We start from the raw sequence: 22341 nt of genomic DNA, 5'->3' as shown, positions 1-22341 counted from the left end.
GCGTGCGTGCGTGCGTGCGTGCGTGCGTGCGTGCGTGCGTGCGTGCGTGTGTGCGTGCGTGCGTGTGTCAGAGAGTATAGCATGCATACTTGCACGTGTGTCCATAGGCAGGTGGTCAACCATATGACTTTATCTATACTGTATGTGTGTGCATGCCTGCTGTACGTGTCTGCGTGCGCACATGTGTGCGTGCGCACATGCGCGCGTGTGTGTGTGCATGTGTGAGTGCATGTGTTGTGGTGTGTTGTGTTTGTGGCCTTCCAAGACTACCCATCTCTAGAGAATCATTTACTGGTTGCCTCAGAATAAAGTGGTTGCTGTTGTTTCCACAGAGTGTCACCACCAGTCTCCAGTAACCTGTCCTGCAACACGTGCAGAAAACAGTATTATCACACCTTTATCATTGTTACTGCAGCCTCGTCCAGGTAATCCAAGGTGAGTGGGGTTAACAGTCATACTCTGTCTTCTTAGGCCAGTGGTATCACTACTTTTTCATGTTAATGACACCAAATGGATTATGTATTTGACTGTGGACCCCATCTGAAAATATGTTGTGTCAGGAACCTCCCATAGATCAAACAAGATTTCTGTTGTTAGAGTGTTTTCTTTTGAAAATAGACGATGTAGGCTACGGTTAAACTGGTTGAAGTGATTTTTCCTGGGGACCCCCTTGAACTCTCCTAAGGACCCTTGGGGGTCCCCGGACCCTACTTTGAGAACCTGTGGAGAACGCTCATTTGTTATGGTTTGTAAAGTCTTTAAATAGGGCTGGCCAAGATACGATCAAGTCAAAGATATGATCAGGTCAAAGGGAAAGAATTTGCTCTTTCAGCGACTGGCTAGACATGTTTTAAACAATGTGTACACGGAAAAAACATTTGGAAAAATGTTGCTAAAAATAGAGACACCCAAGGTTAAATATACAATGTTTACACTCTCTCTCAGTTAAAACCTCATAGGGACATCATACCATTATGAACAAAGTTCCCCTTTTATGATAGTCATGTTTGTCAGCTGCAGCAGCTCTCATGAGGCGTTGCACGGGATTGATGTACTGTAATGAACTGTGAGTCTCTGATGTTCAGTTAATGGCCGGTTGTACATACTTTAGCAACCATAAAGTTAGATTTTTCCAGCATTGTTTATGATTTGGATCATTTACTTTCACAGTGTTGAAAGGTTGCTCATAAACAAATCATTCGGTATGATTCATGTTTATTTCCTCTGACTTATTTTTTTAGTGATTGATTGCATACAGTACTTTAATAACAAACAGTACAGGTAGTACAGCCAAGGGTTATGCTAAAAGAATAACACAAAATGTTGTTTCCATTGGGGTATTTATTTTCTGCTGAACAGTTAATATTAAATAATATGTTCATCTTGTGCAAAAAAGATAATAAGATAAGATAGAAAGTAATATACAAATGCAATCACAATGTATATTATGTAATTACAGTTGGCTAAAATTTTAGCCTGTTTTCTGTACATGATGTTTATAGCTAACTGATTAATAATACATACGTTAAACATTATACATACAGTACTATCGCAATATTATAGTAAATGCTGAAATTGGCAAAGGAATGTTGTCTGTAATGGAAAAGATTAACGTTCAATAGAAGATACATTTAGACTTGTTTACATGCAAACCACAAGTTAAGTCATAAGTTGTTTACGTGGTATAGCATTATGTAGATAAGTCATATGTCATATATGTCCAATAATACAGCATGTAACACACTGTCACACACTATGACAATCTGACATTGATGCACATGTGCTGTGGCTCATGGAAACAGACAGTTGCACGTGCAGTAAATGATAGTATCCTGATAGTAGCCTATGTTGACTTTAGACTGTAGTTAATTTAATGTTCTAATAAACATATCTCTCTCTTCTCAGTGCTTTGAGTAAGAACCTAGTCTGGGATGTCAGTCAAGATTCAAGAATGCTTTATGCCTATTTGTCATATTTTCCTCCATGGCAACAGCATCAGAAAGAAAAAAATGAATTATGTGCCTCCTAAAAGACAGCCGAAATTCATAAATGAAAAGATAATTACAATACAAATACTAAAGTCTTAATAGAAAAATAAACATGATGTAAAAAAAACAAGCACAACTCGCAGATAAAAACAGTGTAAAAGTGCATTCTAACTGCTATTTATAGAAATGCATAAAGTTAATTTATAGAGTTCATCACATGTGGTTATCATAAAGAACTACAGAGTTACAAGAGCTCCTCATATGCAATTTCACACAATGTTATGGATGCAAAACATTGCTGCTGTGGCACGTGAGACGAGACAGGCAAGCAATGGAACTAAATTAGGTATGTATCACATGAAATATGCTGACATGACAACAAACTACAAACAACATTTTGAGGGCTCTATGCAGGACGCACCAAACCTGGGTGAGTTAGGGGGAGTTATTTGGGAGTCATTTGGATGAATAAATAAATAAATACGAATTTCAAAATACTTTCATACGGGCCGGCTGGAAGATAAAGAAGAACAGCATTATTGCCTTAATGCAGCACTAACGGCTGGTTCTACAGACAGGGATCTCCATGTATGGGCAATTGGGTATAAAAGGGTATGATGTCAGATGTCATAGACATCATAGGACTTTCATATAACGAATAACTGAGTAAGCATGTTTGGGCCCGCACTAGCCTGATTTCAGACTCAGCTGAAGCTTGAGTCTGACATTGTGCCCTGTTTGAGCGATTTCTGGAGGGGAGGGACTTTGAAGGCACGGGTTGGTTATTTGTTAAACCCACCCCCACCCCCTGCGCTAATTGGAGGAGCCGTCATTTCGGCTCCAGAAATCACTTATTATGAATACAATTCCAGACCAGAGAAACAGTCCACTCTGAGAGTGGGCGGGTCTATGGGCTGGAACCAGGCCAGGCTCGCACAGCATATCTCCATATACAGTACATGGATCTCCATATATGGGTATCAGCGGTCTCCATATATGGGTAACTGGTCCGATATACATCACTGGCCAGATGGCCAAGAATTGGCCATCTGGCCTTTAGGGCGAGGTCGCATGTCGCCCTGAGGCGTCTTACTAGTTGTAATGACTGGTGGCTTGATGATCGGCAGGAAGAGAGATGGTAATTTCTTGATATAGGAAACTACTTTGATTACAGCTTTCACAAAGAAAATGGCACTAACAAAGCTCAACAACATGGGATACATAAAACATGATCACCTGTTGCTAGTGTAACCAGAGCACTGACACACCATGCCTCCATCATTTCCCGCTCCAGGTTGGCTCCAACATGGCTGCCCAGCGGTCTCCTCTCTCCAAGGAGGCGTTGGTCCAGTTCAATGAATCAACTGAATCAGGGGCTTTGGCCAGTCAGCGACGCAGGGCTTCCATCTCTACCCGACGCAGCTCTCAGTCCAGAGATTATCAACAGTTTACAGTAAGCACAATGTTGTAGCAGGCTCTCTACAGCACATGATTTATGTTTTACCTATAACAACAACCACCAGGGACGTGCTGGGCCCCTGATTCAGCCCGGGAAAAAGAGTTGGAGAGGCCCTCATTGCGCGCTATAGAGAGAGATCTCTCTATAGCGCTGCTGCTGCTGCTACTCAAAAATTGCCGTTTCAGATCATGACAAGTGACAAGCCAGTGGGCCAATTACATGAGTTATATTTCGTCGTTGTTGGGTGGAAACCTTGTACGTCCAAAACCGTTTGTTTTGTATTTATCATTTTAAAAATGATTTAAACTAGTGAAAACAGCCGATCTACAAGCACACAACGCCTCGCACCGCGAGGCATTGTGTGCTTGTAGATCTGCTGTTTTCACTACTTTTGTGCGACGGCCTTGTATGATGAAGCAGGGCTTGCTTTGCGAAAGAATCTACAAATTTGAAACTTGGAGATACAAGGTTTCTGCCCGACAGTGACGATTTACCTTGTTGGCTGCCCAGCCCCCAAAATGGAACGAAGGCAGACATTTTATTTTTTATTTTTTCCTAATGGCCGGCCTGGACCGGCCGGGAATGAACCGGCCGTTCGGGAGTTGTCCCGCTTTTCCCAATGGCCAGCACGTCCCTGACAACCAAGGTTGCATTCACTGTGCAAACAAAAGTAAAGAAATCTAATTGAATATCGATTTTGTGGATATAAATCACGGGTGATTCACGGTCCTTTTAATTACCGTATGTATTTATTACGTTATTTAATACAGAGATGAAGTTATGTGAATATTGATGCTTGTGTGACTGCTTTGCTCTTAATTATTTTACGGAACTGTTTTAGTCGCAGCGACTTTATAGGTTTACAGAGAGCCAATTCTATTAATTAACCAATAAATCAACAGCACTCATGTTACTTCCCCCTTTGGTGCGACAACAGTCCTCTGTTCTCAGCAAGAGGTTCTCCATTGGAGGTCGGCTGCCTGCTGGAAGGACCAGTTTCTCAGGCTTCCCTCTCTACCAGGTCGTATGTGATGGCAAGCAATAGCTGAAGTATAGAATGTGTAGTCTCTCATGTAAATTAGCCTTGTGTATTAAAATGATGATTTCATACTTTCTACGTCCAGGTCCAACAGCCTCCACTACAGAAACTGGAAAACACCTATCTGACGGAACCAGAACAACAGTGTCGGTTTAAAACATCCAAAGTCCAGGAACTAATCCAAACTATACTGGAGAGTCATCTGGAAGGAGCCCAGTATAGTGACTCCTGCAGCCACCTTGCACTGCTCTTGGCAGACATGTTGAAGGGTATGTCTTGGAAACATCAATATAGTGTGATGCTGCGTTCACACTCACACTTTGTATCTTTTATCTTCATGTCGCTGGCTTCCATTGAAAAAGAATGGTAGCCTGTGAGCTGCCGGTGTGAATGCAGCATAATGAACAGCAGATTGAAGAGTAGGACATGACAGCTTCTCAATATAGGAAACTCTTTTTACTGTAGCTTGCACTGTAAAAGTTACTCCAACGATGTTCAACCCAATCACCGCCCAGGATTCCGCAAAACAAAGCCCACATAACATAACTTAATTCAAACAATGTGTCAACACAACAAGCCAACTGGCACACACAAGGATGGTATATGCTAAGCCCCAACCTCTAGTTTAGTTTATTAGCACATGGTAATATAAAATAGAAACAATACATGTCAAAAGAAAACAAGTTAATTGTGCAAGAAAAGGAAGAAGCCAATATGCTTATTTGGAACCCTATCCATAATGGAAGAGGTCATTAAATAACATGTAAGAACAATACAAATGAATCCAAGGGGCTTACAAGGGGACCGTCACCAGCAGTGCAATAAAGAAGTGAAAATACTTAAACTGCACAGAAAAATAAAACGACAGGAACACAAATGAGAAAATAATTACACATTACACTGAACTAAAGGCTACAGTGAAGAGGAAATAAGTGTTATAAAATGTTTCTTAAATATTGGCAAGGAAAGTGATGACTTCAGTGATGCGTCTATAGGGAGGTCCACAACTGAGGGCCTCTATATTTTACGAAGATGATGTTTTGAAGTACGATAGAGAATGCCGACTCCTGTCTGACCAGGAGTGGCCAGGTCAGACAGGCCTAGACCGCCTGGAGCAGGAATCATTCACCGCACCTGCCTTGTTTTCAGTGACATTTCAATGGCTGTCCACATTGTTCAGAAGTGTGTGCTTCTGTGCTGTCCTGCAAACCACACCCATCCTTCTGGCTCACAAACTGTGGAATTAACTCCCCATTGCAATTAACTGCAGACTCACTCCCCAATCTTCCACCGTAACCTGAAGACTCACCTCTTCAGACTCCACCTCAGCCCGTAGCACTTGCCCAAGCCAGCTTGTGCAAAGGCTAAAATGTAATTTAGATAGCATGTTTCTATTTCTATGCGTTTTAAGTATTACCTTGTGCTGTTCTTACATATTGTAAATTGCTCTTAATCCAGAGCGATTTACAATTATGCTTCTTTAAAATGTAAATTGAAACACCTGTTTTTTTTAGGTTGTACAGTCCTAGGGCTCTAGAGTCATAGCCTGGCTTGGTCATACTATATACTAATGCAGCTAACTAACTGCAGTATATATCCCCTCCTTGTTTTAACATGGGTGGATCATTTGTCTAGCTGAGCTAGGCTACTAGTAGAGTCAGACTGTGCTTAGTCAGATTGTTGAAGGTGACAATGTGTGAGCCTCTTAGCAACCAGTAACTCTATGGAAACTCAGTGGACTCAGTGACACTTCAGGGATTGAACAGTGAACCCTTTGTGACTCCCCAGACAGCCACTCTCCCTCCTGAGCCACACAGGAAAAATGCACTATAAATATCAGATATCTTCTACATCTACAGTAAATGAAATGGTGCCATATAGGCTCTCGCTCTCATGAAGGACTAATGTATTTGATCATGGCCCTTGCAAGTCCAAATCTGTCCGATGAATGGATCCTAATCCCATCTTCTTTTCACAGGTAAAGTAAAAGAGATCACCCCGCCCAGATACAAGCTGGTATGCCAGGTTGTGATTGGTCAGAGAAAGAACCAAGGTGTACAAGTGGCCAGTTGCTGTCTCTGGGATGATCATCTTGACAGCGTTTCTGTGGCTGAGTTCCAGAATCACTCACTCTATGCTCTTGCTATTGTTCACGGAGTGTATTTTGAGTGAGAAAGATGTTAAAATGGCTGCTGGCCACAAAGCTAATTAGCCAGTGACATTTGTTGTGAAATTAACTAAGAGTATGGGATTACGTAGTGTTGGAAAGAGAAAATCTGATAATGTTTAACTCACGCTGTGATCTAGTGTGTAATGCCCCAAATCAGCTGTGACCGTTGCTAGACATTAGTTGATAACTCGTTCAGTGGTCCACCAATAAGAACTCGGTATGTCAAATCATGCCAAGGCATGTTCATGGACTGAAGAGAATAGCAGTCTTGAACTCATGGGTTAGTTGGGGTGCATCCCCCAATTCCGACATGCTGCCATTCCGACATCCCCGACACTAACCCTATACCTAACATCTATGGAAGTGTCGCCGCTCAGACAATTAGAAGTCAATGTCGGAATGGAGAGGGGCCCCCGTTTTGGTACAATGACAGTGCACAATTCAAGAGAGGCCCTGATTCACAAGTAGTCATTTTTTTTTTTTTTTTCATACAAGTCCTTGGCTGAGGTTACAGCCATTTACACAATATTCCTAATTTTGTTTAATCTGTGCAGTACAATTTTGTGAGAGCGCAACTGTATAAAGATCCAACACTTTTATTTTCTGCTTCATTTTACCATACAGTATGTTGTGCATGCTTTAAGTTGGACCTTTTAAGAGGCATATAAAATGCTTTCCATCTACTACAGATAAGGGGTTACGAGCAGATGATGGCACTATGCTATAAACCGAAATGCATTGTACTGCAGTACTGTGGGCAAGACAAATCATGTCAAGGTGTGTGGTATGTGAAGACAAGACATTTCAGAAAAAGAAAGTTGTTTCTTTTAAATAAACTTTATTCTTAACTTTTCCCAAATACAGTACATAAAAAAGGTGAGCAGAATTGAACATTATCCTTGTGTCAAGACACTAACATTTACACAATAAATAAAAAATAACCACGTATAAATAAAAATAAATAAACAAGGACATTATGTGCCAAAAAATAAAGATTCTTCCGAACTGGCAGATGGCTTTCACAATGTTGGATTTTTTAAAACAATACCTGTACATTTGTATAATACTTGCATTCAGGGTCACAGTTTTTAAGGATACAACTCTGTGCAGAGAAAGCAATGTAAACCAATGAGGAATACAGTACAACGGAGTACAATTTGTTTTCTTTTATCCATTCTAGATATTAGCTAGATATTTAGTATACCAGTTTTATTCAAAGCTTATAACAGGTAGTGAGACTGTAGTGCTATTAGACACATTTTAAACGCAACTCTAGGTAAAAAGTAGATCCTCACTTGCAGAGCCCATCTATGATCCCGTTAGTATCTGGTTCAACATTCAGAAAAGGGCTGTTATTGCACCATAGACATCCCTCAGAAAGGCACTTTATCCTCCTCTCCTCCCTCCTTGAACTCCAACCAACCGTTTTCTAGTTTACCGAGCACAGTCCTTTTCAAGTGCGGCACACACCCATAAAACAAAGAAAAGAATCAAAGCCTTTTGGTATCTATAGTTAAAAACAAATAAAAGGGCAACAAGTGGATGTAAAAATATGTACAGCTGTACAAAGGAAAATACAAAAAGAAAAAAAATAGTGCAAGATTGTGGTGCCCCAAAGCCCCTGCGGTATGCCGTGTACCCATCAGTGAAGTTTGTTTCCCGTTGAAAAAAAAAAAAAAGAAAGAAAAATAATACACTTGATGTTGGAGCATGACTTTCAAAAGCTGCTTCGTAACATCAGAACCAAAATTAAGGCCAGGTTTCTTTTTGTGCGCATGTGAGGTCAAGACCGTAGTGTGATCCTGTAGATGTAGTAAACAATAATTGGCTCATACATAAAAGAAACAAAACCGTTTTGAATGTGTGCACCATATTCCAAAGGGGCCCGAAACCAGCCTCGGGTAGGAGGGTCTCTCCCTTTGATCAGAAACTGATTTTACCAAAAGCAGTGTTATTATTTTGATGAGATCAGCATCGTTCCAATGCAAGACAATGGCCCAGCGGTGATCTTACGGTCCAAGATACTTTTGAACAACACGGCTTAAAAGCATTGTGGCCTTAGGATCAATGTTGTACCATTGGCTGGCAAAGGAACAAAGATAATTTAACTGTCCAGGTACCTTTGGGAAGCCATGCCTGGTGTCGTGGGCTCCTAGGGCAAGCATAAAGCAGCAGGCTGGTCGGTTGGTGGCATTAAGAATTCCAGCCAAGAAGCAGTGGTCTGAGTGAGTGAGGAAAGTCAGTCAGTAGTTTGGGTGGTCCATAAGACATCTGCCTGTGAGGCATCCATCAGATCTTGGGCAAAGAAGCCTGTTGCATGTCCTGTAGTTTAGGGCAGGCATCAATGCCACGCAGGTAGATGACATTCGAGGCATTAGCTGGAAAAGGCACAAACCCTTGACGCAGCAACTACCCGACTGGTTTATGTCAATCAAGACAGATCTTCTAGCTTCTAGCCATCAACCCGATAAGCAGCGGCCTCAAAGGCATCCGTTTACAGAGGAGGACCCAATAAAAAAGGAGTCGTGTCCCTTGAGGCACCTGCCAAGGAGAAAGCCATCGACCAGTCAAGCCTGCCTTCAGGGTTGTTAACCAGTCTTGGTCGTCTCCAAGGTTACGGGTGGGTGGGTGGGTGGGCCGGCCGGCGAGGCACGGCGCCCCACCACCCTCTCAGGCATCGGCGTGGTGCTGCAGCAGCTGGACCACGTAGCGGAGGCGGTGCCGCAGCTCCGCGGAGCAGCCCATCTCGGTCAGCATGCTGAGGAGGTACGTGTAGGAGACGCGCTCGCGGCTGATGTAGGTGAGCAGGTAGGAGCCGTCGGACGCCTTGCACAGGATGACCTTGGTGTGGTCCGTGTAGAAGTTCACCTGAACACAAGGAGGACGCAAACGGTGAATAACGACAGCATCCATCAAATGCTGTGATCATCCCTCTTTTAGGTGCCGGCTACACGGAGCTGGATATTTCTGAAGCTAGACATTTTTTTGTGCTGTTGGGGATTGCAGCCACATGAAGCTGGATATTTCGGCTGTGAAACTGGATATTTCTTTTACCAGATAAATAAGTGGAGAGATTGAAAAATATCCGATTCACTGGATCCGTGTAGACAGGGAACCCAGATATCTCTGAAGACTTTACTGTGTGTGCGCTTGTTAGACCTAGATATCTTTGTCGTGTGGACCTACATATTTTTCTATGTGGATATCTGAAAAAACTGGATATATGAAATATCCAGCTCCGTGTGGACCTAGATAATTATTTTTCTATGTGGATATCTGAAAAACCGGGATATATGAAATATCCAGCTCCGTGTAGCCTATGCCTTAGAATGGTTCTAATTGCCAATGGGTACTAGGCCCAGCTGTGTCGAATAGTAGTTCAAGTTAAATGCCACTGCAAATTCGGTAAAGCCTGAAAACAAGACTTCTTGTAAGCTTGTACATCTGCCATTTCCTGCAACGCAACAAAGTACACATAACAAGCCAACCATTGTGGACAGGACCTACCTGCAGGGTGCCGTTGTTGAAGAGCATGACCAGAGCATGGTCCGTCTTCACCCACTGGAGCAGCAGAGGCGGAGACGGAGCAGCCTCCTCCTCACATTGCAGGTCTCCACCCTGACAGAAAACAAACACATTTATGGAACATTAGAGCCAATCGGATCAACAAGCGCTTCACCCTTAGAATTACCCATGATGCCAAATGTAAACGCTTACTCCCCCCCCCCCCTTTGCTGCATTAACTTATAAAGGCCCGATTCAACATTAATGGGGATATTAATTGTTTACTCCCAGGCTCAGAGAAAAATATTTAACACAGTCATCCGGCATGCTATCGAGTGAAAATGTCTGATCCGTTGTAGCGTCATACCTCCATAAGGTTCTGCTCCATATAGTTCGCCATGAGCACTACAATTTGTTTCTGGCTGTTGAGCTGCTCGGGCAGGGAGCTGGCCTGGAAAGTGAAATGTTTGTTGTTGGTCAAGCAGTAGTGGATCGTCCTGTTGGGAAGGGCCGAAGGGAAAGAGAGATTACACCATTAGTGAAAAATAAATTGTTTTGGAAGTATCACTCGACTAGAAAAACCAGAATGGCCTCTACAAAACAAACTGATCAATACATGCAGCCTTAAGGTTATTCATTTTCTTCTCTTTGTCTAATGCTTCATGCTTTCAGGTAAGAGTGAGACTTGGATATCTAACATATAATTTAGCGAATGTCTGTCTGAGTGTCTGAGTGTCTGTCTGTCTGTCTGTCACAGCGTTTCTCCTCAGTGGCTGGAGCAATTGATCTGAAATCGCATCACCATTAGCATATGAACACGCCTGACACAACTGTGAAGCCCTTTTTTCACTTTCACAAATCGTTTAATTGATATTAATTTATTAGTGAATTAATTTTTCCCATTGACTTATAATGGGAATCGCAAAAACTCACATTCAATATTTTTTTTCTCGCAAACCATAGGGGCTACAGTTACAAAACTCCGAGAGGAGATTTATAATGATATCAAGGATTAAATAAAAAATAACTTTGTCAGTTGGCCTCATGGTGGCGCTATAACAGTCCACTTTACGCTTCGGCCTGTAACTCTTGAACCGTAGGTCGGAAAATTAAAATTATTTTTTCCCTGGATTCCGTGGGTCGAGACGCATCTCCCGATATAGGCCACGCCCATTTGCGCCAGGCTAGATTTTCCGCCATCTTGAATTTTCTCCAAAACACACTTTTTGCTCCTTTTCCTACATATTTTCTTCAAATGTCGCAAAAAGCGGTATACATGATCTATGAACCCATGCAATGAATATACTCAAGGGATATGTCGATAGTCTGTACCGTTCGTTCGTAACGGGCTTCCAAAGTTATTAGCAGGATGGGCCCGTTTCGCAAACAATAGCCGTAAAGCACAAACAAATTGTCGAGTCAACACTGAATTTTAACCAAGGGTCGCGGGTGGCATACTCAACGAATCCCCAAAAGCATTTCCACTCTGCCTCATGGTGGCGTTATAACGGCCTACTTGCCTTGTAACTCTTGAACCGTAGGTCGAAAAATTAAAATTCTTTTTTCCCTGGATTCCTTGGGTCAATACGCATCTCCCCATATAGGCCCCGCCCATTTGCGTCAGGATAGATTTTCCGCCATTTTGAATTTTCTCCAAAACACACTTTTTGCTCCTTTTCCTACATATTTTCTTCAAATGTCACGAAAATGTGTACACATGATCTCTGAACCCATGCAATGAACATAGTCAAGGGATATTTTGATAGTCCATACCGTTCGTTCGTAACGGGCTTCCAAAGTTAGCGGGAGGGGCCCGTTTTGCAAACAATAGCCATAAATCACAAACAAAACGTCGAGTCAACACTGAATTTCTGCCACAGGTTGCGGGTGGCTTACTCAACGAATCCCCAGAAGCATTTCCAATTCGACCCGTAGAGGGCGTCACAAACGCGCAAAACGTAACCGTTTCGTTCCAAAACGCGTTTTTCAGGCGGACCGACCCTCTCAAAAAGAAACACAGACTACTCTGCGGATGGTCTCACGGTCCAAACCGCTGCACACACACACACACACACACACACACACACACACACACACACACACACACACACACACACACACACACACACACACACACACACACACACACACACACACACACACACACACACACACACACACACACACACACACACACACACATAGCCATTAAACGAAACGGGTATTTCTTACATTGATGCTCCTACATATTATCATGCAAGTACCAGTTAAAGTTACTTTCCATCCCTCATATACCGTGTGCACAGTGCACATCCCATAACCCACACACTGCACATCATTTCGGAGCTCATATCTTTGAACGGGTAAGGACTAGTAGAATATAAAAAAGGATCAGCAGATAAATGTTAAGAGTTTGTTAAAGGGCTCTTACTTGCGCTGGTTACAGAGACTAAGGTGCGTGCCCTCGTTGAAAAGCACGCCAACACTGTGGTTGGACAGCTGGTACCCGAAACCGTATTTGTTGGAGTAATCAACCCATTTAGTCACCCACAAAAAGGACTGCGGTCTAGCCAGACAGGGAGGGTTTCTGGATGCTGTAGGGGAGGAGAAAAAGAAAAAAAGTTAAATAATGTGGTTAGATTTGAAAAAATTGCATAGTATAGGAACATTTTAAGTTAGAGATAACCCGCAAACAACATAGCTCTGCAGATATTGTAAGATGATTGAAATAATGGCTGAGGTAAGGAAAAGCTTTGGGTGATTAACCAAAATGATCTATGTAATGCATTTCTCTGTATCAAGAGGAAAACAAGAGCTGATGTAGAGGACTTAAAATAAAAACAAAAGTGCATTAGCGTATCCGCAATTTGGCTAGTGTTCATGTCATGCCAATACATGATCATCCTTCTTTGGGTTGTAATCTACATGAGATTTAATTGAATAATTAAAATAAATCAATTGAAAAACAAAAACAAAACAACAACGATGTAATTTCGTGCTGCAGTTTGCATGAGGATTCTTTCCAGTAAAGCTAAAGTGAGTGGTGTGCTGCTGCCTGGGAAGCGAACCTACCTGATGGCATGGCAGCCAGACAGCTGTTGAGAACCTTAATGGCTGATTCAGCAACAGCTGCAGGGGTCAGTACATCCTCGCACGCTGCAGGGAAGAAAAGGAGAAGAGATGGGGGGAGAAAAAACACATTAGATCTAAACACTCTGTAGCAATAAAAGGCTTGATATACTTCATAATGTGATGTGTTGTGAGCTTTTCAATGTGCGACAATGGCATCAACTTAAGTAAACGCCTGGCTAAGATGTTCATATTCAAAGACCAGTTTGAAGGAGAGCATTGGAACCTACGTTCAGTGCTGCTGGCCACGGTGCCTTTGAACGAACGAGAGATTGACTTCCTGGATTCCTCTTCTGCAGGCGTAGGTTCCAGAGGCACAGAGCTGACCAGCTGACCGTTAGGGGATGGAGACTGGACAGACAGACAGACAGAGAGAAGCCGTGTTTAGTTTTTTACACTTTTTATGATGAACACTCAGTTACCCTTTATGTGTTTAAAATCATTCAGTTACCCCATGTGTGTTTAAAATATCATGTCAAGGGTTGTCTTTTTCTCCACCACGGACATTTCCATCAGAATAATGCACATTAAAACTCCCTGTCCTGTGAGAACTTGTATTCTCTGACTTACAATGCTTGATGCCAGTGTCATATTGGTGTGTAATGTAATCTAAAAAACAGACATTGTTCATTTTCACAATGTATTGCCACACTGCGCTGGTATGCTATCGCTTTCTATTAGCTTTACAGAGCTATTAGCTTTACAGAAAACCCGTTTCCTCATGTCAAGTCTAGGGGTACAATCAATTGTAGCCTCCACTTAACATGTCAAAAAAGCTGTCATTACCTTGCTGCATGTAGAATGTTAAGTAAAGAATGAATCATGGAGAACCTGTTTTGGAACCCCATCGTTATTTCTATGCAAATGTGACCCCAATGAAACTAATGTACTTGTGGCTAATGACTTGGGGCAGTTACAGAGTAAATATATGCTCCACTGCAACATGTAGCAATTTTAGAACATGCTCATTATCTGGCCACCAAGAGAATAGTCAGTCAAAAGGGCAAATAATGTAGTTTGCACTGGAAGCTCTATAAATAGTTTACTTGACCAGTGTGATTAAAGGATTCACCAGCTGCGTTTCTGGCACGCCGAGTCCCTCTTCTAAATAACATGCCCTCAAAGGGAAACAGACAAAGCTGGGTCAAAACTATTCGCTACCTGCCGGTGCTTGCTTGCTTTATCTTCGCAGACCGACTAGTGACTAATATTGGTTAACCATTTAAGGCCTCTTTTATACTACGGCCATTCGTTTTATGTAAGAATTTACCATGTTTGTTAACTAGGGTTCATGCTTACTCTGATTATGCCTACAATGACATGCCAGGTTTAAAGTGGCTAATGCTGAATACAGAGCATCGTTTCTCTCCATCTTCTACAAACAGAATACCTTAGTGGCTCTCCTAATTCTAACCACTAACAACCTACTTTATAGAACGGAAACGTTACAGTAGTTCAGCTGAATTGCAACCTCAACTAGGTGTTCATTCAAAATATTTTCTGGTCAGCTATAAATATGCCTGACAGGATGTTTGCCTTTGAGCTGTTGAGTAAATCACTTTGAATCATTTCAATCTATTTTTATACACCATGGGCATCTACAGAGTTTATCAACAGCTTCAGTGGAAATACTACCCCGCCTTAGTGAAACACAACCAAAGCCGTTAACGGACGGTTGCACGCAACTCTTTGAAGTAGGTCTCTTTCGTTTACATAATGGAAATCATACACAGAAGACGTATCTTAGCTTTTGACAGCAGTGGGGGCGGGTGCAAATTCAATTGAACTAAAGATAAGCTATCACGATATATGGACTTTCTTGTGCTGGAATCCATCTACTTATTTTGCCTACTTCTTTGATTGTTGAATAATAATCTCAAAACTGTTTTTATTCCCATATTTTTTTTTATGTACCAACAAATTCAAAAGAAATTAATTTAGTATAATCCGACTAATTAACTAGTCTTATCACCACCTTAAACACCATTTTATACTTCATCAAAATGTCATTAGTCCGATTAACTGTTGCTGGTTTAGCCATTTTCCTGTTAGTCTGGGGTGTTTCTTTTTACAGAAGCGGGAGGAAAACACTTTACCTCATTAGATCCCACTGTCTTGTAACTGATCTGTCGACTGATGGAACATTTGACGATGCCAGAGACCAGTTTAGAGATGTCCTTCTCATCCTTCTCTTCACATGGGCTCTTCTCTGCTGGAATAAACAAGTTGCGCAATTAAGAAAATGTTGGGAAAACCAATAGCTGGTTCTTATATGAAGATGGCACGTGCCAATTAAGACAATAGTTTACATTTCTCCTGCTAAAAAAAACGAAGGAATTTCAGACAAAATCCCAAAACAAAATGGACAATCTGTAAACAGTAGCATCTATGCCTGCGTGCAAATCTGTGTAAAATGGCTCTCCCCATTATACACACATTGAGTAAGTGTGTGCGAGAGAGATTTCAAAATGTTAGACAAGGTCATCCAAGGTGTGACCTTGCTGCTTACCTTTGGATTTCTTCTTGCCAAAGAGGCTCTTGGCCATTTTGGTGAAGAACTTCTTGGCAGGACTGGGCGGATGCAGCTCTGGAACTGTCACACAGCTACTGGGAGGCAGCTTGTCAGGAGTAAAACCCTGAGAGCCAGAAAGAAAATGGAGTGGAGGAGAAGAGTCGTTTAAGATGGGGCACGGTTGGCGCAAGATCTGCATTTCAAGCAAGCACTTTGCACAATTACTCCTGCTCCCTACTCCAGTGTTCACATGCTGTTACTGGAAGCCAGCTGGGTAGAATAATAAGGTTCATGACAGCTAAGATTGAAAAAATAGACAGATACACGCCAAATGCCATCATATGCAAGACGATTACATGTAAATTATATTACATTGTGAAGGCTACATTGTGAAAGCAACTTTTAAGTGAGGCTTGTGAATTACGATTACACATACTTTGATGAAGAACTCATGGTTGAGAATTTGGTCCAGGTTTAGTCTGTCACCGGGGTTCTTCTGGAGGATTGAGGAGATGAGTTTCTGGGCAGAATGGGAAATGGTGGAAGGCAGGTTGTACCGAACCTCCTTTATACATTTATAAGTCTCCTTCAGGTCCAGCGTCTCAAAGGGAGGGTTGCCACACATCAGCGTATACCTGGTCAACAAGAACCAATATTTGTTAGTACATACGTTTTTGGATGGATAAATGTCACATCCCCCACCCCCCAGCTTTAATTGTCAATGAATTCATTCTCAAGACAAAATATTTTACTTCAATGAAAATATAAATACACAACATCCATATAGGTCAGATCCAGACTTGGGCCATGGTTCCGAGTCCGACACAGCAAGGCAAATATTTAAACACATGACAGCACAACAAATAATTTGATTTGGTGTGGCTGTGTGCCATGGTGTAAATTAAAATACTGTAGGTGAACTCACATCACACAGCCCAGGGACCAGACGTCAGACTCTGTGCCGTGACCTTGTCTGTTGAGCACCTCAGGGGCCAGGTAGTTGGGGGTTCCACAGATTGTCCTGTCAGGGAACAAATGTCAGGATATTCTGTAAGCCTTCAATGTAGTGCTGCAACCATCAATTAGCACATTTAATATAAAAAAGCATACTTTATCAACATGTGGAAAATGGCAATTATAGTGCCAATTCTGCCAGTATGGCAACAGTATAGATTTGAAGATGACAAAAGAGGCGAGCTGAAACCTTGTAGGCCTAAACGCTGAATAATGGGATGTAGTATCACTGCATGTTAAGGGGGGCACTCTGTATAACTGGTTTGGTTCATTATTAAAAAAATCAAACCTCGGTTCGAAGTGGAGCGGTGAATTTGAGCAGCTGTACCCTATGTGAGTGAGTGAGTGAGTGTAAACTGTGCCTGTGAGTGAGTGGTGAGTGTGCCTGGCCTGCACAAAACAGCACCCCTCCTTTAACTAGTGTTTTGTGTGTGGCCACTCAAGGTATTGCCAGACTACGGACACGGCCAGCCAGCCACCCAGCCACCCAGCCACCCAGCCACCCACAGACATACCTGTTCATTGGGAGCGCTTTCACCGCTCCAAAAAAGAGGCCCAAGCCTAGTCACCACATTATCTATGTAATGTCAGTAATACAAGCTACTGTGTGGCCTCTAGCACCTCATTCTAACTCTTAGGAACCGGTTGTGCAAGGTTCTTAGGAATTACATTATACCATGAATGCTGAAGGTGATTAGTGACTGACGTAACTATGGTAAAACCATTCCAAAATGTTGCATAAAGGTATTAATTCAATACCTATTATTTGAACAATGTATTATTTGAACAATGTCATGTGCATCTTCTTTTTAAAGAATAAGAAAAAAGTAAAAAAGGTACAACACTATGGAAATGCCCTAATCCAGCAGTATAATAAATTATCCACACAATACACCAAGTGACTATAGACATACCCTATATTTAAACATTATATTATTTATTTAAAAAGGGCCTCACTTTTTCCTCTGCTCAACTGTCTCCAGCTTGGCAGCAAGGCCAAAGTCTCCCAACCGTAGGTCCATGTTCTCGTTGACAAAGAAGTTGCCTGAAAGAAACAAAGGCGTTTGCCCAGTCAGTATTCCGTACGCCACAGTTGCACATACCAAAAGGCAAAGTGGATTCCTCACATGCCATTGTTGAGAGGAATTTGCACGAATGACATAACACAACATTGTAATGCTAACATTAACACGTGGAAAACTGTTAAAAGACGTTTAACGATGACAGATGCATTCATTGGTCAAAACAGGTTGGAGCACGTGTCTAATAGACAAGTTAAATGGTCACTCTTGACCACTAAAACCTTATGCTTAGTTGGGCACTCTTAGCAACTAGAACCCTATGCTTAGTTGTGAACTATTAGCAACTAGAACCCTATGCTTAGTTGTGAACTATTAGCAACTAAAACCCTATGCTTAGTTGACCGGAGTCCCCCCAGGGCTCTATACTAGGTCCACTCCTTTTTTCCTGACCAATACAAATGCCTTTGGTGAAAATTGTGAACATCAAGCTCACTTGTCACAAACTTGCGACACATTGTGAGCTTGTACATGGTGATCTTTTGCCGGACACTCATCCCAGAATATGGATTGCTAGGGGTCCATGTGGTCACACACATACCTAGTTTGAGGTCTCTGTGCAGGATTCCTCTGTTGTGGAGGTATTTCAGGCCCGATATGATTTGCCTGAGATAGTAGCGCACCTCTGGCTCCGTCAATGTGTGCCGTGCCTTCCAAATGTGTGCCAATGACTGCAGAAGAGACAGGAGGACAATGAGTGTACAGTCTAGCCTGGGGCTGTACAAAAGTGCTGTGATAAATGCAGCAACTTGGCCGATAGGCAAGGACATACAGTAAATTAAAAAAGGAGATGTGCTCCGTTTATCTCTGACTGCACCACTGCAGAGTATACATACAGTAGCGAGCTGTAAACACACACACAGTGGGAGTCGTGGTCTCACCTTGCGACTGCACAGCTCAAGGAATATGTAGATATTATCTTGGTCCTCGAAGTAATGGGAGAATTTCACCACATGCTTGTGTGACAGGGTTTTGTGGAGCTCGATCTCATTTGTGATCTGTTGGGACAAAACGACAGTGCAACTGAAGCAACCCGACAACCGTGCAATTGGGGGGATGCAGTAGGGTCGTAACGTTGGGAGGGGGAAAATCATTAGGATTGTATACCTTGTCCCTTTGATGCGGCTTCGACACCCTGCTCTGTGGAATCACCTTAACGGCATACATTTTGTTGCTGGCCTGGTCTGTCATCTCGTAGCACCGTGCAAAGCCACCCTTGGAGAGATAACAAAAAACAAAAAACATTAACATTCAAGACAGGTCAGTTATGGTGGCTGTGGGTCGTAAAGCTGCAACAGCAATCGATCATCGGTCTCGGTGGCACAAGCCCCTGATCCATCGATCAATGGCTGTACTATGGCCAAAATGATTCAACAACAATGTCATAGTCTGTTCTGCAAGGCTGGCAGGGAGACTAAGAGAGAAACGATCCATCCAAGGCATCGGATCTGAAAACCTACTGGAAATGCTTCATCATTCACTAAATCAGTATTCATCCATCCAGATTTAATCAACATAATTAATTGGTTATTTGACCAGAATCCTGGCTATGTCGTCATGGGGGGGGGGGGGGGGGGGGGGGGCTCAAAATAAGCTTCCATGTAGATGTCTGATCTACAGCTTGCGTTTATTCGAGAATATGATCAAAGATTTGGGCTTGTCGTCCTGAGGGATGAGGCAGTCTGAGCTACTGCATTCATTAACCGTGAAATTGACAAGACGTTCAGCTATGCGGCAGGCAGGCAGCAGGAGAAAAGAGGAGAGAAAAGGGACTTGGCTGGCTGCCTAAAAGCAGCGTTTGGATGACGTGCAACACGTTGATGGACAACCCGCTCCAATCCATTCATATAAACACAGGAGATCACATTAAACGGATCATATTCGTCGAAGGAGTCATCGAATCGTGTCTGAATGAAAGCTCGTGGATGTGGAAGTCGCCAATTGATCACATTAATTAGTGGCTGTCTTTGGAACAAAATATTAGTCCCCCACACAAAAAAATAATGACACTTGACAGCACACACACCAACACACAAACGGTGTGTGTGCAGACACACCTTGATTCATTCAGCATGACGCGCTTGACTCTAGTCTACACCACGAGGTCATTGCTTTATATGATTTTTTAAACGTGAAAATAGCAGATGTACAAGCTCACAAGGCGCCGCGATGCGACGACTTGTGAGCTTGTAGATCTGCCATTTTCGCCATGCGCCACAGTCCGTACGATATGAAGGTTGTATTCCAGCATTAAAAAAATTTATAAATATATTAGGAATCGGAGATTATTTATTTTATTTTTTTCCCCCAGTTGTCGCATCAAGGAATGCTGTTCCACTGTTAAAATGAAGCCACACTGATCAACTGTCGTCTCGCCAAACGTGTGTGAAGCGCCAAGAACATCCTATAGAAAATAAATAATAGATAGATACACATTGATCCCAGACTTGATCATATCGTGAATATATACCTTCCCCAGAAGCTTTCCTTTACTGTACGATCGGCCCGTCTTGACGTCGGTCACCACCTGGGCGACCTCCGCTTTGATCTGCTCGCCTTTAGTCCTGCTGCTGCTCCTCGAGGCGGCTTGTTGCGGTGCTCCTCCACCACCAGCTCCACCGCCGCCACGCTCCGGACAGGGCTTGAATAAATCCGCATTCATCGTGTGGCATGACATGCGCTGGGCCGCGGTGAAACAACCCCCGCTATCCATTTAGAAGCGACGAAACGGTCCGTAATTCACAGTTCGGTTTATAGATGTCCTCCTCAGTGTCGGTGGTCTAATATGCCGCCGGTGCAGTGGGTGATCCTACTAATCACGATCCACGGCATCCAAGATGCTTTCCTCTAGCAGTAAAAGTCTGGTCGCAACGCCGCTCCAATGGTTATATAGACATACGTCACGGGTGGGGGCGGGATCTCGGGTGGGTGGGTGGCGCCGGGGGCAGAAACTCCACAGGAGAAACTCCACATGATTTGCCCAGGCATGTTCTTCAATCACTGTTTCCCCAAACACTGGGTCGGGACCTATTTGTGGGTCACGCGAGGGTCCCTTGGTTTTTTTTGTTTGTTTCCTATGTTTTTTTTTTTTATTTTTTTATTTTTTTATTAAAATAAATAGATATAGTCTATCTAAAAAAAATAAAAATAAAAAATCACAAAAAAGAAAAACATTTCATGAATAAATAAAAAAAAGAAAAGAAAAAACGATTTTTAAAGTAATTTCATTAATAAATTAAATAAAAAACTAAGAAATGACATGAATTAAAAAAAATAAAAAGTTTAAGAAATAGTTTAAATAGCCGACATACAAGCTCACGCGTGGCCGATTTGCCCAGGCATGTTCTCAATCATATAGATCGTGTTTATTATGGCCGCTGCTGCTTTGAGTGAAATTATGAATGAGACGGCTTGTTATGAAAAGCAAGCACGTTGATAATGTTCATTCCGTCATACTTATGGGGGTGACACATCATGCACAAGTCGAATCAATATGTTTCAATAAATCAATTACAATGAGGGAGGGGAATGTTGTTTATTTGTAGCCTACAGATTTATTTAACACTTAATTTGTAAACCGCGGGCTGGTTTAAAACAGCATACATTTTATTAATTCATTGCATAATATATTGGTTGTCACGACTGTAGTAATTTATTCTGCCACTGCAGGGATGCAGGGCCTGTAGCCTACTGCTGCAGATAGAAACAGAGCCACTGTGGCCTAGAGTAGCCTAGTATTAACCTCTAGCACTCCCTAGACGTTTTGAGGACAGCATTTATATTGCCATCATGAGATTCTGACCTTCCCACTTAAAAGGATCGCCTGTGCTATTAATTCTACTTTCGGCCTAATGTGCAACTCTTGATTAGGCTATGACCCCCATTAATACTACAGCATTCCAACTAGCAGGATTAAAGACCATTTTATGCAACAGGCTGATTGGTCGATATGACATCTGACATCTCAGCGGGTGACGGCATGGGCAGAATAAATAGATTTTGAGTATGCCAAATAGGCAAAGACAAATAGGGTAGGCTAGGCTTGGAATAAAAGTTGGACCTAAAGCAGTATTTTTCCTAGCATGGTTTAGAACTCACTCAAATAGATTTAAATGAGCAACATTATTATTCGAGACAATTTACCATTACAGGATAGGCTGCATATGGAGAAGATGCATACGTGGTAAAAGTGAGGTAAAAAAATATGTAGAACAATGTTGCCACCTGGTGGATAAAATAAGACTCGTCATGACAGACTGCTCGTTCAGGTACTTTTTGTATGTTTGTGTGCCTCTCTGGTTATGGTACTGTTATGACAGAGACTAATCTCACGAGGCCGGGGCCCCTGTTTTAGGGGAAAGATATGCCTATGTAGGCCCTATTTATATAAAAAAAGAAATTAAAAAAGAAAAACATTTAAGGAGATGCCATGTTATTAAGGGCACTG

At 42.3% G+C, this 22341-nt stretch overlaps 1 protein-coding gene across 1 annotated transcript; it reads right to left on the bottom strand.

Moving 5' to 3' along the window:
* Nucleotides 1-8619: 8619 nt before the first annotated feature.
* plk3 (polo-like kinase 3) lies at nt 8620-20607 on the bottom strand (the record flags this gene model as incomplete). Its single annotated transcript, XM_080726216.1, has 15 exons — nt 8620-9524; nt 10164-10274; nt 10528-10657; nt 12592-12754; nt 13233-13316; nt 13520-13640; nt 15386-15501; nt 15799-15925; nt 16238-16436; nt 16727-16822; nt 17773-17860; nt 18436-18565; nt 18776-18892; nt 19002-19109; nt 20365-20607. The coding sequence occupies 15 exons, from the start codon at nt 20605-20607 to the stop codon at nt 9327-9329; spliced, it is 2031 nt and encodes a 676-aa protein (XP_080582342.1). The 3' UTR covers nt 8620-9326.
* Between the last annotated feature and the right edge of the window lie 1734 nt (nt 20608-22341).

Source organism: Nannobrachium achirus (assembly GCF_963921795.1).
Source record: "Nannobrachium achirus genome assembly, chromosome: 5".
In the NCBI taxonomy this organism is placed as follows: domain Eukaryota; kingdom Metazoa; phylum Chordata; class Actinopteri; order Myctophiformes; family Myctophidae; genus Nannobrachium; species Nannobrachium achirus.
Note: the sequence above shows the minus strand (reverse complement) of the source record. Positions and strands in the feature narration are given on the sequence as shown.